Source organism: Acanthaster planci, linkage group LG02 (genome assembly GCF_054643075.1).
Source record: "Acanthaster planci isolate LZ-2023a linkage group LG02, COTS_SCS, whole genome shotgun sequence".
Classification (NCBI taxonomy): Eukaryota; Metazoa; Echinodermata; class Asteroidea; order Valvatida; family Acanthasteridae; genus Acanthaster; species Acanthaster planci.
The window spans coordinates 8,344,617-8,363,926 of NC_141778.1; the positions used below are offsets into that span (position 1 = coordinate 8,344,617).

General features: G+C 41.3%; 1 protein-coding gene across 7 annotated transcripts in view; it reads left to right on the forward strand.

Moving 5' to 3' along the window:
* LOC110979576 (G protein-coupled receptor GRL101-like) overlaps positions 1-19,310 on the forward strand; it is a 73,620-nt gene that overhangs the window by 29,770 nt on the left and 24,540 nt on the right. For all 7 annotated transcript variants that reach the window (XM_087132693.1, XM_087132692.1, XM_087132698.1 and 4 more), the window contains 14 exons: positions 2,343-2,510; positions 2,898-3,005; positions 3,657-3,773; positions 5,821-5,949; positions 10,983-11,195; positions 11,720-11,869; positions 12,902-13,039; positions 13,914-14,036; positions 14,879-15,079; positions 15,744-15,878; positions 16,209-16,340; positions 16,526-16,646; positions 17,432-17,509; positions 18,202-18,273. In XM_087132693.1, the coding sequence (XP_086988819.1) occupies positions 2,343-2,510; positions 2,898-3,005; positions 3,657-3,773; positions 5,821-5,949; positions 10,983-11,195; positions 11,720-11,869; positions 12,902-13,039; positions 13,914-14,036; positions 14,879-15,079; positions 15,744-15,878; positions 16,209-16,340; positions 16,526-16,646; positions 17,432-17,509; positions 18,202-18,273 (1,885 nt within the window). The remainder of the gene's footprint in view (positions 1-2,342; positions 2,511-2,897; positions 3,006-3,656; positions 3,774-5,820; positions 5,950-10,982; positions 11,196-11,719; positions 11,870-12,901; positions 13,040-13,913; positions 14,037-14,878; positions 15,080-15,743; positions 15,879-16,208; positions 16,341-16,525; positions 16,647-17,431; positions 17,510-18,201; positions 18,274-19,310) is intronic.

The window sequence follows — 19,310 nt, forward strand, 5'->3', positions numbered from 1 at the left end:
CTTTTGTCGACATCGGTCATTGAAATGTCTCCCTAATGCTCCAACTACCAAAAGGAGGAAAATTTTTACAGTCCACATTTTGAGAGATGATAGATTAGGGTCTGAAAGGAAAACATGCAAGGTTTGGTTAAGATCGGATTAGGGAATATTGAATTATGGGACGGTAAAGTATGACAACTTTTATGCACGTTCCTATGGGAATGTCTCTCAAGTGACCCATTTTCGGTAATAATAAGGATGGCTAATTGTGCGATGTGTATTCATAATTATATTTCAAGTTTGTCTTAGATAGGCCTACGCATATACGAAAAGTAATATGTTGTGCTTTTTGCGTGTTGCATTATTTTGCTCAGTATAGTGGCAGGAAATTCGACTCCTGTTTATACCACTTCATTCCAGTTACAAAATAGCCAACTTTTAAGTCTATACCTAAAAATTCATTTCACACGCAAGGTAACGATTGAACCTGAAACCTATTTATGTAATAAAACCCTTTCCGTCATCTGCTCCACTTGAAAAAGTTGTGGTCGCTCTTTTGTCGGCATTGTGATGATACTGACAGTATACCCGTTGGCCATTCGATTCCAAGCGGACAGTGCGCCAATCACGCCAGAGTGAAACACGTAGTCGAAGATGACTTCTGACAGTCCAATAAAGCGAGCTGTGGTTGCTGCGGGTCGCAGATGGGAAACCCGATCGTATTACGCGCCCAAATATCCGACGGCTACCAGTTGTGTGCATTTTGTAATCTATCCTTACGATTACCCGTGGACCTTTTAATGGCAAGTGGACAGGTATCGGAAGATTACTTTTGAGAAATGAAACGTCCGAATTTTTCACTTCGAGTTTTTTTTTTAAATTTTGTGTCCGTATCGCCACCACGACTCCTTGTTACTATTTTCAGTAAGGGGCCTATGAAGTGTTGATTATCTCTTGTTTTCTTCTTCTTTTGTCAAAGCATGTTCATGTCAATGATTATTCAGTTCACGTCAGATATTTTGTTGCCATGTAGGGTTTCACTTTGAAGTCAAATAAGTAGAAAATCGGCAAAATACGTGGCACTGAAGCGAGAGGGATATCGTTGTTTGCCAGTCAGTGGCAGTACTTGTATGGACCTACTCGATTCTTCGTAGACAGTTAGCGAAGTTATACATGATCCAACTTCGCCTCCCATCTGCATGAGAGGTTTATCTCTATTGTGATAATGGTTTCTACATAGTTGAGTATCGTCAGACGGTGTGGGCGATGGTGTGTACAGCTTTTCATGACGACATCAAAACTAGGCCGAAATTGCAATCAAGTTTTTGAATACAAACCTTCATAATGCACCTTCGTGTCTTAGTTAACCTTTTGTTTAACTTTTGGTTTCATGATTTAAAGGGTATTTTACAGCGTCTTAGGGTTTTTATGCTAATGAATATTCCAATATTCATGAGCAAAACTGTGATGTCATCTCCGGAAAAAGCCTCAATGTTACATTGGTTTATAAACAAAAGGTCCTGCATTTCTGTTCTTTTCTTATTCATTGTTGTTTATGTGCATAGCAGTAAAAGAACATTAATCCGTCTGTTAGAATGCTTTCAGTCAGTACATTTTGGGTTCACCATTTGAACAGAAACACAATGCACTGAACCATGTCTTCCCTAGATGACTTCACAGCAACAGCGCCCTCAGTTGTCCGGGAAAGCATGGATAATTCTAATTGTGATTAAAAGCATGCACTTTTCAATACAGATAACCAAATAAGGGAGTAAAAGAGTTTTCATACACTGGAAAAGAATATCAAGTTGAAGAAAAATTGTGTCTGACAAAAATTCATTGCGGCTACAGAACTTAATGGGCTCCATGCAGAGTACACGTTTCAGACACTTGCGTGTGATATTAAGTATGGACGACTTATTTTTCTTTTCATTTGGCTGCGAACAAACTTGTATTGTCTTCTTCAAGTCGCCAAGTACTCTCGTCAATGCGACCACGCGTCTTTTATATCTCCCTCTGTGTCACCGCTTTGATACTTTTACGGAAACCGCGTACACACGTAACGTGGTTCTCACATTAGTTTTCATATTCCGAACACTTCTAATTCCATGACTTTGCCGTAGCATCTTTATTCTGCTGGTACCTATATAGCAACGCCAGTCGCTTTCAAAATCCCACAATGGTCACAGTGCATTAAAAGGTCTGTGACATAAACCACTGCGCATAAGATCCTCTGTCTCTGCTATACTGTAGTGATTACACCAGATGTCTTCCTTGAGGCTACACAAAGTTGGTGCAAAAGTAGATCATACTATACAACAGAACGAATGACTCTCACAAACCTTCTTCCCGGCACCTAATAGCCCTCTTCCTGGTAACGGACGCAAGGCTGCGCTTCAAGGACGAGACGACGTCCTGCGAGAACGAGGCTGACTTTGAGTGCGAGCCCGGCGTCTGCATCAACGCCACCCTCAAGTGTAACTCAGCCTACGACTGCGAGTCCTTGGCGGACGAGTCAGTCCTGCTGTGTGGTGAGAACATAGTGATCTCATTTCAAGGAGCCACAGGGAAAAAAAGTTCGGCCAAAACAGGTTTTCATGAACAGCTCATATGTGGGATTTTGCTTTTTTTTCATAATTCATTATTCGAATGTTTTAACGGTGGTTTCAAGCAGTTGAACAAAAGTGCCCTCTTGTGGTAATGCTGCAGGTTTCCATTTCCATCCCTTGTCTCTGTCATTGTTTGCAAGGCGATAATCCCCTAATTGTTTCGTGAAACGAACCACCGACAATTTCAATCCAAGTCCAAGAGTAAATCAGGGTGGAATTGGCACAGTACTTTGCAGGTGTAAGGTTCACATACCGCCCACAGTTAGTTTTGTTATCGTATTTCTTTTGTTTCAATTTTGCGGGGAGAAGGATGCCCGTCGGGTGAGTTTAGGTGCCAGAATTCCTGTATCCCGCTTCAGCAGCGTTGTGACGGGGAGTGCAACTGTGCTGTGGACTGTGCCGACGAAGAGAATTGTAGTAAGATCTTGACTTCTTGGCTTCCTTTTTTGCTTCCTTCGCTTGCTTGGGGGTGTTTGTTTGCTTATTGGAGGTGTTTGTCTGTCTGCTGATGCGTTTGTTTGATTTTCGTTGGTTGGAATATTTGGTTGTTGGGTTACTGGTTTTATGCATGTTTGTTTGCTTGTTTGTTGTTTTTGTTTGTTGTAGTTGATATAATATGAGTAGGAGGCATTCAAGGTTCGCTTATCGGTTCTTCCTTCTTTGCCTGACCCACCTCCCAAGGCTCCCGTTCGACTCCTGTTTGGGCTGCTGTTTTAGACTTGCGAGTTATCCGTCCCTTTCTGCCTCATAATATGACTGCACTAGGAACCTTTAGCGTGACTGTTTTTCGCCTCCCATTTCTTGAAATGGAATTTCATTCCGTCTCGTCATATCCGTCAATGGTATACTGGTTCTGCACCAGAACCATCTAAATACTCACTGTTTCAAACCGTTGCTGTGACAATAGTTTGCAGATTTGGACGCCGTGTGCAGCCAGCAGATGCAAAACAATCATACTGGCTTTGGCTAGTATTTAAGCCGACAAAAAGTAGTAATTGCATATGGATAGGGGAAAATCGTAAGGAAAGTGAGGAACAGATTCTTTTGCGTTTCTATTTTTGTACACAGACAGCTTCCATTGCCTACCTGGTTTCCAGAAATGCAAGAATGGTCTGTGCCATCCAACCTATGTGTGGTGCGACTTCTACAATGACTGCGGGGACATGTCTGATGAGGCTAACTGCGGTACGTATGAAACCTCACCATGGGATCAGAGTCCCCCAAAACGGACATTTTCATGTCGTTTCAATTCCATGTCTCTCGTCCCATTGGACGCAACAGTGTTGCTGCTACTATAGAGTACTGACATCGGTCTTCATTGTGAAAACTGGATAGGACTTCGTGCATTGTTTGTGCACAAAATGCGCGACCCACAAAATGGCGGCGTGCAGCGTTTCAGAAGGATAAATGTGGCTCTGAATTTACTTTAATTTGGAGAGTGGAGTTGGAAATGAAGGAGACGAAGTGCTCCCCAAGGAAAACAAAATTAATGGACCATAATGATTTCACTTTTTTCATCCCTTCCCTGAAGTTGATTGTAACGCACCATTTCATTTTCATTTCATTTTGTATAAATTTGTTGAAAACTTGGAAATCAAAAATTAAATAGAAAATATCGCCGAGAAATCTGCCAAAGTGATAACCTCCCCGAGTACAGTATCGTGGCATATAACAGGAATGATTATTCCTTGTTCACACAAGTGACTGGGTGAACAAAAACGGAACTCAAGACAAAGTAATCATAAACTTATTTTGTCAAATAATACTTCCAACTATCATAAAAGGAATACAAGCAAAGTCCAATTTATATATATTTCTCTGTGCCTATTTCTCTCAAAACACTTTATAATAATGCAGTATAACTTATTGTGAGGGGAATTGTTTTTATGAGCGCATAATGAGCGCGGCTCATAGTCGAACGGCGAAACCAATTCCTGTTGCTGTCTTCATCACAGAAACTTTCAGATTAATGTGCCTTTCATTTGCTGAAACCTTACATTTAAAATGTGCCATGAAATTTCAATATTTAAAAGCTTTTACAAATCGGACAAAGGTACATTTATTTCTCAACATACATGTATCTTTCTTACTGAAGCGAAGGAATAACTCATTTAAGCCATGTGTTGAATGTTGAATTTGAACTACTGTGTTTAATTCCAAGGAAATAATGTCGGCTCAGCCCCTCAGATGTTCAGATTAACGAACCTTTTCTTCGGTTACGGACTAATGAACCCCAGTAATATGGGAAACTTGTGTGTTCAGACTATCGAACTCCAAATAAATCAACTTTTCGGACTATCTAATCATAAGAGGGGAGCTAATTAGTGGGTTCGAATAAGGTGTCCCAGGCGGGAGTTTGATGGCGTCATAAAACGAGACATTAGGCTTAGGAATATTTACGAGATGGTTTCAGGACCATGCAGCCGTCGAAGTCTTATATTCCTGAGCGACTACCTCCCTCAAATAATTTTTAGTTGCATGTTGTTTGATTCAATAAGTTTGAGTTCTGAAGTTACAATAAGACATGTCTTAAAGAAACAAGCTTTTAAAAGCACGACTTCCTTGTGAAAGTACATTCCTTTTACCGACTCAAATTCCCATCCCTCTCCGGGCAATTCACTGTTCCACGCACCGTAACCATCATCTATTTTAACAACATCAGGAACACGTTAAAGTTTTGCCCCAATGTTTTCAAATTGAAAGATGAAAAACTCCGAAAGATAAAACAATACATGCGCCCAGGAGGCGTCAAAGCTTCTCCGTGTGGAAAATGACGTGTTCGCGCTCTGGGGACTTAGGGCCTAATACAATAGCCCCTTGGGCTGCATCCAAATCTGCTATGTCTGGAGCTAGGTCTAGATCTTTACCCATTGAAAAGACGTGGGGACGTGCTATCCATTGAGTTAGCCGTAGTTCTAGAACTAAGCCCGTTTTGGACATGTCCCTTCTGTTTTCCAGACTGCTATATAACGTCATCGACATGAGCCGCTCTAGATACCTTTTATTTTCAAATCTCGGCTTTGTTACCTCATCGCTTTCATTCCGAGCATCGCGCATCGGTTTCACGTTAGACAGTTTGAAATTTCTACATACAGTGGAAAAGTTGAAGCGGCATTTTGACCCTGATTAGGGAACCAAAACTCATGAACCCAAAACTGATTGTGCAAAACTTCCTCATTATTTTTTGTTCCAATCGACGTCAATTCATTCTCTAAACTTTTCTTCGTTCCAGAAAGGCCTGACTGTTGGTTTACGGAGTATCAATGTGACAACAAGCAGTGCATCAATTCTTTTTTCGTGTGTGACGGCATAGAGGACTGTGCAGATGGTTCTGATGAGGGGAACTCTACTTGCTCCGAAGGTAGGTAAACCAGTCGGATATAAGTATTTCAAATAGGCAAGATCACTGGAGAGCACAGCCCGCGTTTGGAGTTAGCGTATCCGCTCCGAGCGGAACAAAAGAGGGCGTATTTTTTGGTATTCGCCGCATAGGTTGGCGTTTATAAGGGAGATCAATGGCGTGTTTGACGCGGAACACGCTGAATACCAGTAACGAATTTATTCCTCAATATATGGTCTTTGCGTATACCTACCTTCATAGAGGAAGGACACAGAAGGAGTTTGAACTGCCCAGGCTGTATTACATTTAGCCAATTACCGCTTGCTGGCGTACCTGGTATGTCCGTAGCCAGAGCGCAGCGAACGCTTGCTACGCACCATACTGTTTCACAACCACAGAACCGCTGCGTGTACCCTATGATTGCCCGCGCAAGTTGTCGATGGTAATCTGCATCCTTAAAACTTACTTCGTGTACTGAGGTATAGGAAATTGAATATTCATGCCTTTGTTGGTGCTTTGTATGATCTCATGACAACATCAAATTTAATGCTTGCGCAGTTGCTTGCATTACGCTGTGTGCCCTAAATCTATATGTGCAGTCATTGCCCTTAATGAGCTCTTTCTTCTGGAGTTATTTTGTGAATAAATAGCCCGGTAGTTTACAAGATTTTGTGTTTTGTTTGAGTCGTTTTTATTTTGGTACTACTTGTACAAAAGCATATTTTATGAGATTTCACCAATATGCTGATGACACAGTACTCTTTTTAGATGGTACAGAGAGATCTATGTATAACGCGTTCGGTATTTTGGACTGCTTTGCAAGTATGTCAGGGTTTGCGAGTTATTGTCGATAAAACTGGTGTTGTTTGGATAGGTCCAAAGAAACGCTCCTCGGACAGATTGTTTAATTGAGGATAAAAGTCCATTGGATAGAGCCAAATGACACTCTTTCAAAATATTAGGTATTACTTTCTCCGACAATCTGAAGTCCAAGGTGTTGATTTATTAAAACTCTGTCAATTTAACATTGAAAAATTAATAGCTCCGTGGTCCAAACGGAACATTACAGTCCTTGGATGAGTGACTGTAGTGAAATCACTTCTCACGTCTAAACTTTATGCTCACTTGATTCTTACCTAACCGGATCCTCCAGTGGATACTGTAATAGAGTTGTTTTTTTCAACTGTTTTTTTTAACTTCATCTGGAAAGGACAAGATCATTTTCAAGAAGTCAAATGATTCAATACTATAAAGAGGGTAGTTTACAAATGGTCGACGTTAGGGCCTACATGGATGCTCTGAAAATTACATGGTTACGTCGACTCTAAGGTCGAGTTTGGGCGGCCTGTTTTTGACACAGGTTTCGTGTTCTCGGGCTCGAACGGCAGGAACACGACTCAAGAACACTGTTCTCGGAACAGGATCACACACCACCTCTTCGTCAGGGTTTTACAGGAACACACGGAAAAACTAGTGAGATTTTGATTTTTGAACAGCTGCGAAAAGTAGAGAGATGGCTTCCAAAGCCATAGACAATAAGAAGTTTTGCAAAATTAACATCAATCATTTTCCGTAACACAGAAATGAATGTTCCTGTTTATATAGAAAAGAATTCAGCCCATCCAAACATTAACTCTCGAATAATGTAGCCTGCATGGACGCCGCCATGTTGCATGTTGCTTGTCGCTAACTACCAGTGATAACCGGTTGTTTGTTCCCTGCATTCGAGCGGCCGACCCACGAACAAAAAATCGAGCTGTTCTTGAACATACGGGAACATGCCGCCCGAACTCGGCCTTAGTGTCAGAATGTTTGGGATGTATATTTCTGTGCCGAGGAGTACTTGATATTAACCATTTTATTGTTTATAGACGGTGGCTCAATTGATTTATTTTCTTCTAGAAAAACTCTGTTTTGGGGCAATCGATTTTGGGTGGACGTTTTAACCTGTTGGCAGAAGTTAACTGTGGTTCAGAAAACATGAAAGAGGTTTCAAAAACAACACTTTGGTATAACAATCAAAATAAGATTGGCAATAAGAATATTCATTATAAGCACTGGTCCGCAGCTGGTATTGTTTTCAAATATGATCTTCTAGATGATATGGGTTGCTTTCTGTCACTGTCCGATTTTAGGGCCAAGTTTAATGTCCAGACCAACGTTATTGAATATGGTGCAGTTTTAAGATTAGTCAAAGCTTCCTATCGTGATTTGTTGACAAATAATGACAATATTCCCGTTCCCTTTGTTCCCTTCAACATGTGTGTCCTCCTTCCGACAAAAAGGGCTCTTGGAGACTTTGCGACTTTTTTGTCTCGGCAAAAAATGGGAAATGGGAAAGGCAACTTGAACTCCACTATGACTAGGATGTTTGGTTTCAGGTTTTTACTGTTCCTTTCACATGTACAATGGACTCCAAGCTTAGATGGTTTCAGAGTAGATTTATCCACAGAATCCTTGGTACTAACTCGTTTTTATGTAAAATTCATAAGTTGGATTCCAATGTCTGTACCTTCTGTAAAAGTGAAGAGGAAACCCTCATTCATTTTTTTTGAAACTGTAAAAATGTCAATTCTTTCTGGATCTCAATGGTAGATTGGATTAAGGACAAAACAAAAATACACCTTGTAATAGACAATTAACTTTATTGTTCGGTGTTGTTGACACCAGACTTAAATGCCTTAGTTTTATCCTTTTGTTTGCCAGATTTCACGGTTACTAAATGAAAATGAACAGCAAACGTCCCTCATTAGAAATTTTGAAAAAGGATATCCAGAGGCATTATTATCCCAATGGTGCTTGCCAAAATTTTGGTTGAAATAGCAACATTACTTTGCACCTGTCAAGTCTAATTGGAAACAATTGTAGTCTGGCACAAAAAGTATTATGATCTCTTGTAACTGTATTAATTGCTATTGAGTTTGTGTTGATAAGACAGAGATAAAAAGTTGTCTCTGGAAAAAAAAGTAATGGCCACGCCACAGACATGATAACACATAGACCACCAGTCTTGCACTCATAACCGTGATTTTAAAAGCGTGGCAAGCAGTGGGCGAAACGATGAATGGCAGCGCGTTCAGTGCGAATTGCGCGTGACGCAGTGAGATTTCATTGTTTGTTTACATGTGCTCTAGAAAGACGCTCCCTTTTTTACTCTTTTGTACTGCTATCTCTTCTTTTCCAATGTTGCATCCGCACTGTTTCGAGTCTGCATTGGCCAGAGGATTTTTTTCACAATTTGTAAATGGCTTCATTGCATTTTATGGCTGGAATTCTTCAACTGTGTGCAAATGCCCTACCGATGGGTGAATTTGCCCACACTTTGGGATTTAGTCGGGTGCCGTCTCAAATACGGTACCCTGCCGTTGTTTTGAATAGGAGCTACCTGTCTATGTGTTTAAGGGTGCACTGAACTAATTGAAGCCCCATTGAGGACAATGTAAAATTAACCACGTTTGCAGCCCCGGTGCGGGCATCCGAAGTCCCTCAGGCCTATCAAACAAAAAAACAAAGTGTTCTGGGGTCATTCAGCTCTCTACTGATTTTCAATTTTTAGTAGGTTAACCGATGAAATTTTTAATTATCCACCAAAACAAACTCACCTTCCAAAAAGTGAACGTTGCCAAGTCTGTCTGCGGCCATTTTTCAGATGACATCCCTCCACCTTTTCAGGCTCTTAAGACAATTTTTCAGTGGCATTTTTCTATGCTTCGCTCTGGGATGGGAGCCCTTGAATCTAGGGAGTTCATTCTGGGCCATTCTTTTACAATCCCACAAATTCTTGGGCCACACAATCTCCTCTTTTTCAAATAAACTGTAGGGGTACTTATTGAGCGCCTCAGCCTGCCAAAGAATTTCCCTTGAATTGGGCGGTGCACCCTTATATGTCTGTTGCCCACGCTAGTATAGGATAGATCTCGCGCATGCCTAGTGCTGTTCTATAATGACCTTGGATTATTTTCGGCATGTACTGCTGGAATACCGAACAGTCGCAGACACGTTATGCGCATAGAGTGCCCGTAATTGGCACAAAGCCAGTAGGTAACGATAAATCGCGTGGGCAGTCAGCATAAGTGATGACGTGTTCGTTGCGCGCAACGCGTTGGGCCTTTACCTCGCACATAATATGCATAATCCCTGCCTTCCATGCTTTAAATTTCCTTTCATGTCAAAGGCGTTACTGATTTCTATGCACACGTAATGGGTGAAAAGAACGAACCAAAAATACTTTACGCATCTAACATTCTTTCAAGAAAATTAATAGTGCTAATGAAAATAAGGCATGTACACCTATGCCGCCTTATGTAAAATACCTCAAAGCACCTCTCAAATAATAGGATTACACAGAATAGAAGTTAAATGCCAAAAGGAAAAAAACCTTCATATGGAAGCTACAGGATAAATTACATGTATTGCTCTCTCGAAATATGTATAGGGCAACACAGAACAACAAGCCATTGGAAATAGAAAAACAAACTCATTAGGCAAGTGATAGAGAACAATCAAGAAAGTGTAAGAAACAGAGTAGTATTTCGTTACAAAAACTAGTCAACCGGGTTTCAAATAACTATACCAGGACGAAATTTTGCTACTGGAATGATTTTTGGTTAAGCCTGGTGCTGTCTCCTCCACCAACTCCTGGTGCCATTTTCCATGGAGCTGGTTCTTCGCATGAGTACTCACTTACCGGTGTTCAAGGAAGACGCTGAGCCGAGCCTGGACCCTATACTCCCTACGCGCCCAAGCAAAGACGATCCATAGAATTTATTCTGCTCTTTTGATACATTTCAAAAGGGCTCACTTCATAAATCAAAATGAAAATTTTGGTCAGCCATGCCTAAATGCCTGCCTTCTCTTAAAACGGTTAGTTTGAATCAAGATTACTTAGTTTATTACGAACATAAAATGAACCCACTTCCCTTGCGATGAAAATGCTGTAAATATTACAGGGGATTTCTGTAAACCTTTTGTAGCATTACGCTGACCGATGATTGAACATAAAGATGCTCGGGAAGAACGTTAATGTCAACAATTGCTCTTTTGATTATTTGCAGACAAATTTGCGGACTGCGGGGACGGCACTCGCGTCCACAAACACAACTTCTGCGATGGCATGGCCGACTGCCCGCTCAATGAGGCCGACGAGTCCAACTGTCAGTGTAAAGCGAAGGCCGAATTCCAATGCAACAACTCCAAGTGCCTTCCACGGGCCAAGAAGTGCGATAGGCGCTGTGACTGTCTGGACTGTGAGGACGAGGATGGCTGCGGTAACGCCCATTTCTCTGCTGTATTGCTCTCAGACTGAGGACACGTGAATACATAGCAACTCCCCAAAAGATTAATTGCTTTTCACCTGCAATTTTGCAATCCATGTCTCTTCTTTTAAAACAGTTGTTGGACATAATGTTTGTGTTGTTTGTCCTCGGGCATATATTTATGCTTTAGGTCCTCGGACGTGTCGATGTGGCCAGTGTGTGGTATCTTGTGGTTGTGAAAGAAACGTTACTTACTCCCTACAGTAACAGAAACATTATGACACACTTAAACATAACTGCTGCTACTTACCTTGCGCTCATGTTTGAGGACGTGTAGCTGGAAATTCTTGATGTCAAAAACTTGTGCAAGCTAACAATACATCCCACTAACCTGGGATTTTGTTAAGTGACAGAGCCCCGTCTGTTATCTCTAAGTAGCGCTCTTGTTCAATTCCCTCTTTATTAATGATTCCTTTCGTCATACTGCAATGGAATGACATCAAAACCCTTTTTTTTGAACCCTTGGTCCTCAAAAGAAAATAAAGACAACTGCGACACGGACGATCACTTCTTCTGCCCAATGATCAAAGAGTGGGAACACATGCTGCCCGTGTGCCTCCGGAAAGAGTTCATCTGCGATGGTTACGGGGACTGTGACAAGACCGAGGCGGACGAATTGTGTTTTGGTGAGCCCCCCCACCCTTATGGCTTTGCTCACTGCATAAGAGCGCATGTAGTGGGGTGATTCACGTTCTGCATACGCAGCATTAGGTTAGGGAGGGTGTATGTTTGTGCCTTCTATGGGGAGGGGGTTAGTTGGATTTGACACTGTGAATTTTGCACCTCTTGAACCTTTGCCAATGGATAGCTGCTGAAAGCAACCGTATGTTCACCTGTAATCCCTCTGTAGTGCTTCTGAGGACTTGTTCATGCTCAAAGCCAGAAACTACAACTTATTTTAAAAGCCTGATCTGGACCATTCAAAATAATGTTATTTCTCTTTTACTGGTAACGCCATGGGTTAGTAAAAGTTTCTCCCCAGAAATTTGAAATTTTGTGTTCAATTGTAAATATGAAAAAAAAACGATTTTTTAAAAAATTGTACAATGGGTATACTGATCTGTAGGTTTAGGTATCCGATATGTGGATACGCGTAACACATTACGCCATAGCCCTATCCGGTTCGTCCCTAACACTTCCCAGCGGCTGTATACGCCAACTTTGAACCATACGTGTACTTCATAATTCCAGGCCCAATAAGTCCATATGCACACTGTGTATTAGCGGGGGTGGTTTCAGTTGCATTGACGTCAGACGGACGAACCGGATAGCCTTGATTTAAGCGAACATTGTATTTATATGAACTAGCATGAACTCCAATACGGGCGATTCACAAAAGCGCGTCCAAGAGTTTGCAACGCGTTGGCCAATCACAGTGCTGGAAATCTGTCGACCCATTCCAAACGCGCATTGGGTCGACAGATTTCACACATTGTTATTGGTAAACGCGTTGCAAATTCTTTGAGGTGCTCTAATGTGAAACGTCCATATTGGCTGAGCAACTCGCCAATACTGTAGCCAGGACTTCTTTACTTTTGTTTTGTGTTGTGTTTTTGTTTGTTTGTTTGTTTGTTTTTGTTGTGGTTTTTTTTTTTCGTTTTTTCGTTTTTGTTTGAGGTCTGTTTGTTTGTTGTTTTCCACGGTGTTTGCATTCTTAGACGGAGAAGGTCCTCCCGACTGCAGTGCAAAAGGACTGATCGGTTGCGGTGCAGGGGATCCACGGTGCCTGCCGCCGTTCACGAAATGTGACAAGACATTGCACTGCCTGGGGGGCTTCGACGAAAAACAAAACTGCTGTGAGTAGATATAAATCAATACAGGACTTGGTTAAAAGATATTCTGAAGGCCTCAGGCATACTATGATGTAGATCCTATTCCTCCTTGATACCAGCCCCGATTTAGCATATCGTGTTGGTGCAAAGATGTACTTTTACTCGCACAACTTGAAACCAGACACTTGTTGGTGCCGTGCGCTTTAGAGCGACAAGTTTTTGTAAATTGTAGACCATTGGCTTACACTGTACTGATTGGCCGAGATTTTGTTTTGATGCTTTTACTGCAGCTATTAACTTAGTGTTTTGAAGGTTACTTTTAAAGAAATGATCGAGAACTAAATAGATTTTCTATAGTCGATGCAAAGACTGTGTAATTTGTCGTCCACAAAAACGTATGGACCACATACACGACGCTCCTGAACAATGTTGTGCGCGAACAACACACATGCAGGGTCAATCTTCGGAACAAACATTGACAGGCGCTCTTTCCCGGCATGATTCTGTGAATTTATGCAATCACAATTTTGGTCAGTAGGTTTCTGTTATAGTTTGTGAAAAAGTCGCAATCTTTTAAAAACAATTATGTTAAAAACATTGAAGTAGAATGGCGTTAATGTATCGTGAAGTTTACGCGGAAAAGGTTGGTGAACAAACATATACTCTCCCCCTCCAGTTTCAGCCAGGGCCTATATGGCAGTAGGATATTATTTGGGACTTCATAGGGCTCTTTATACTTGGGTAACTTGGTAGATTTTGAAGTATTCTAAATCTCATTAGATCTGTTGTTCAGCATAGAAACACCTTTATTTTTGACTTGTATACTAAAAAGGTCCGGTAAGAATTATGTATTCGAGTTGAAGGTGATTTATGCCAAGCGTTTCCCGTTGTTACACAGCGGCGCCCTCACCATGCCAACCCGGACAGTTCCGGTGCCGGAGAGGGGGCAGGTGCTTCAACGAAACCATACGATGTGACACTTACACCGACTGCTTTGATGGCTCGGACGAAGAAGACTGTGGTGAGATTTATGATTAAAAGCAAACAAACAAAATCAAAACCTTCAGTGGATTGAAACTACACGGTTTAGGCATTGCTCATTATCCACTTTCTTCTAGCTGGCGGGAACTAGACCTCACTGGCCGTTGTAGATCAGTCCAAGCATGAATTTAAACTGAGGGATTCTCCATCAATTGTGGATGCGATTATCAATGAGGACATGAGAAATTCATTATTTTTTGTCTTCGGAAGTCACTTTTGCTTAAGACCGTAGTTCTGTGTTGATACCTTTTGAGGGACATACATGTAGGCTGCAAAAATCAAGATGTTAAAGTTCTGACTAAGTTCTTGGAAGGATGTTATTTTTAGAACATAGTGAAGCATGCCAAGAAACGGTCAAGAGATCAAAATAAAAAACAATGGAGGTCCTCAGTATTAGTCTACGTAAGACAAGACACTCCGCTTATATAGGCCTTTCAGGAAGGATAGGCGCAAGGATGACCTGTAGCCAATTACTTAGGAAGTCGGGAGTAGGAGATTAGCTTGAAGTTTCCAATGTAGCCCCTTGTCCCAGCGAGGTTGTTATGGATAACTCGACAAACGTGACGAGGGCGGATCCACAATCAAGTTTCTTTTTTGAGGGGGGCAAAAATCGGGAATAATTATATTTGAACTTGCATTAATGGCCTGTCTAAAGGATGAGGCTAAAGCCGTAGGCGTTGAAGATGCATTTGGAATGAAAGGTAATTATGAAAAGCCCGAATTAGGGCGTGGCCCCATGCTATCTCAGTGGATCTGCTCCCGACAGTTCATGTTATTCCTGACCTGTTTTTTTATGTTTCCGTTTTCAACACAATTGTTCAGAGTCGTTCGTGTGCCCAGCTGATACATGGAAATGCGCTGCCGGTCACTGCATACCGTACAGCTTCCTCTGTGACTTTCGCCTGGACTGCTATTATCACAAGAACGGCACTAAGGACATATCGGACGAAACCAGCTGCAGCACGTCCCATTACATTCGGCCTAGCTCCACCGAGAGAGGGCGCTCCGTGGGCTTCGTCAAAGGTCAGCCCTGTTCGAAATTTTTGTCTCATAATGTATTAAGTTGAAGGTTCCATAGACAGCATGGGTAAAAAGTCCGGGTGGTTCCAGGGGAACACACATTTTTCAAGGGACACTGAAAGCAATCGGTGTTTTCGTTTCAAGATTTCAGATGCGGGACACACCCCCAGCCCTGTTACGTAATTACCACCTCTACTTACCCCTGTACTTATGCCAAGTTCACAGAGTAGCCATGCTGGAAATTTGCAGCATTTACCTGCATATATGAAAAAATGTATGAGTTGAAATATATTGCGTCATGTGAACCAAAAAGTAGTTTAAAAAACTCAATCACCCCACGAAGGCCTTTTGATGAGTCTGCATAAGTACGATATGCCTTTAGATCATGCATGCACCGCTCGAAATGTGCAGTTAGAATTCTGCACGCTCAAGGAATGTTCGAGCGACGACCATTTATTTGTCAAACCAATAGTCAATGTTCCCTGGTAACTTGTGCACAAAATATATCTCGGGTACCAAGTAAAGTCGGTGACAAATGCTCCTCGCTCGAGCTTGCCGTTCCTAGGTCCTCGAGGGCATTGCTGCTAAGTAACATACCACTTTCTTTCTTTAAATGTTCTGAATTCGTTAAATTATCCTGGCGGGAGTTTCGTCTGTTTTTTTTTAGTTGGAGACAGGTCGTGCGAAGAGGATGAGTGGCAATGCCGAAGTGGCCAGTGCATTGAGGCCTGGCGGCGCTGTTTCGCCCACAGTGACGATGAATTCGGGGGCTGCGCGGACAAATCTCACCTCCGGAACTGCAGTGAGTGTAAACAAACCGTACCCGCTGTCATAAAAGGGAAACGAATCAACATAAAATGTCCGTCATACGCTGAAAATAAGAGCCCGTCATGCGTGCAGACAATATTTTTTATCATGTTAAGAAACCGTCTGCATCGTCATCCCGAAAAAGTAAAGTGCTTTATATGTGTCAAGCAGACTGAATGGTCTTTACATTTTAGCGTGCCAAACTGTCTTGTGACAAAGACGAAGATAATGCCCTTAAAAATTAAGGGAAAATTGTTTAGTTGCACTGTTAAGAACATGTTGGTGTGGGAACACTATAATTGTTTCTTTTGTCTTCTCTTTGCAGGTGACTTCGTGTGTCCAGATGGTTCTTTTAAATGTGCCCGATCACATTGCATTGAATCGTCGCAGGTGTGCGACCGTAAAATTAACTGCATAGAATCCTGGGACGATGAAACTCAAGACTTGAACGATTGCAGTAAGACAGAAACCATACTTCATTGTATTCAACATTTCATGCATATTTAAATAAATGCGCCCGCGTTTGTTGAAATGAGCTTGGAAGGTTTGTTGTCTTTTGTGTGTGTTTGTTTCTTTTATGCTCAAAAAGAGCCTTCCATGTCACACACCTAATATCGTACATATTTTGGCCTCCTCCTACAGCGCAGGAGTGTTCCTCATCTGGATGTAACTGCTCACACTTTGACATGCATTGCTCTAATCTCGGTCTACACGGGTCAACATTTAATATCAATGCTCAAGATACGCGCTTAATCAAACATTTGTGAGTATCTTCTTTCTTGTCGGTCATTACCATTGGTCCAGTGAACGAAAAGGAAAGGGCGTTGATTTCGTCGGCTTGCATGCCCCTAAGCACACAATTTTTTTCTGTCGGACAATTTTGAAAAATGTGTACGTGAATGAGTGGAAGAACCATTTGTTTTCGTGTAAAATAGAATGGACGTTTCAAATTTCTGTTTCGTTTTAAATAATAATTATATTCCCATAAAGTCGCATTATGTTGTTAACAAGTGAGCGTATGATTGCCCCAGTGTGTAATGAAGTATATACAGACATTTCATTATTGCGTGAAATGGAAGACAACCCCTCAATCGTATTTATGATAATCAATCTATTTCGCTAATGTGCATGCGTGTTATGTAGCGTATGCCTTGTCAACCATTGGAACAAAAGTAACATAATGAAGAATGATTAACAGAAAGAGTAAATGTTTGAGTATTCATGACGATGAACTAAAGCAAGTGATGTGATCTATTGAAGCATACTAACTAGTGTAATATAAAGGGCAAAATGTACGCACTTTTTAAGACGAAAATTCACAGAGCTCCTCAAGCTAGCAACATTGAAACAAAGCCTATTATATTCATCGTTTAATTTCTGTTGAATGTTTGATTGATTTTCCAATGACTTTGGGAGAATACTCGACTGGGCCAGCTGGAAGAATAATATCAAATGCAGAAATCAATCGAGGAAGAGTCGGCAGCAATATCAGTGTCATAAATCCACTTTACTCAGCTTCTTCCTTTTGCTTCTTGCCTTCTTATATAGCTATTTGGAAGGAAATAGTATGGGCTATCTTTTGGAAGACGGAAATGCTTTGAGTGGTTTGACTCGGATGATACTCCTGTAAGCCAATAAATTGTTTATGAAAGTTTTGTTTATTAAAAAATATGTTGTTTTTTAGTAGCTGTTCTGTTAGCTTTTGTTAATTATAAATTCCAATATTACTGGAATACGGGCGATTCACAATAGTGCACCTCTAAGGGTTTGCAACGCACTGGCCAATCACAACGCACGAAATCTGTCGACCCTTTCCGAACGCGCCTTGGGTCGTCAGATTTCGGTCATTGTGATTGGCCAACGCGTTGCAACCTCTTAGAGGCGCACTATTGTGAAACGCCCGTATTGTGTTTTAAGGAAATGACTAGATACTAACCCGTGAAACCTGGTCTGCTATTTTTCTCAAGACTCTTAGAGGGTTCATGCTTGGACTCTGTTTCTGCATCAATTGAAAAAGGAAATCCCAAACACAATGATAAAATTGGAAAATGAATAGCATAAATGGGACGGATTCGAACCAGGGTCTATAGATCTGTAGTTCAAATCACTACCAACTAAGCTATCGAAGCGACGTAATGGATTCGCGTTTTTGAAATGTCTTAAATGGTGTATTGCATTGTCCCCTCTTCATGAATCATTTGTCACCCCAGCTACTGAAAAAAAGTAGCGCACCAGGTTTCACGGGCTAGTATTAAGTCGCTTCCGTGTTTTAAAGTGTTAGATTTTTTTCATTTTCCCATTTTGTCTTCCATCGGCAGGGATCTTTCGAATAACAACATTAGTTTCATAAACAAACAGGCACTGCTGAACGTTCCCCATCTTCAGACTTTGTGAGTATGTCAGTCGGTTTTTTTATATAGTGTGATTCCCAGACCTGATAAATCTGACTACATGTATTCTGTTTTGATTCAAAGTGACAAAAAGAGGAGGAATTCCTTCGTTTTCCGAAAATATCCAAAATACTCCGTCGTCAACATCCGGATAGTATCATTAATTTTCCGGCACTTCAGCTGATGTGTGTAATGCATGTAACGTACTGTAATCAGTCGTGATGGATGTGTGACGGCTGGAATGTTTGAGTTTGCGCTTTAATCGAAGCTCTCCTCGGCCGAAATCAATGTAAAGCGTATAATGCATGATCTGCAACCAATACAGACTTTGTGCCTGAGATACACTCAGCTAGAGGGGACAACAGCATTGCCGAGTGGATTTGGCAAGGGTTTCATTTTTAAAATGATACAACTGAATTTTAGCAAAGGTCCATGTGTCCAACGCAAATTTTACACCCCAAAGACGCAGATCAATTAATTTGCTCTTTTGTCTGATCTCAGTATGAGTATATCTTTTTTTTTCTGTGGCGCACTTTCCACACGTAACACAGTGCTATACTTGTTCCTTTCCATAACATGCTTTCAGGGCGCCTATAAAAGTAGCTTCTTGCCCAGATTGGACTTTTCTGGTTACCACTGGCATGTTGCTTCATGATTTTGTAACAGGCGACACCTGACCTAAGATTATGAAGAGTCGTCAGGGAATCCTCAGGACGGAGAACCAGACTATTTGTCTTATTCCAAGAGAAAATATATTTGCTTTTCACCCTGACAAATATTTTTCTGTCCTTTTGCATCCAGGAATATTCAAATTACCAGACAGTAGGCGTAAATTATAGACTCAACACAAAGTTATTATCCCACATGGGTAGAAATAACAACGAGTTACCGGTATGATACGTATGTTCCTACTCATATTCCAACATGGATTTTTTGAGCATGGCTCAGAAGAAATTTGAAAAAGCGCTTTCCGAAGTCCAGAATTCTTACTACAATATATCTAGCAACTCTTAGATAATTATGAAAATACCTTCCTG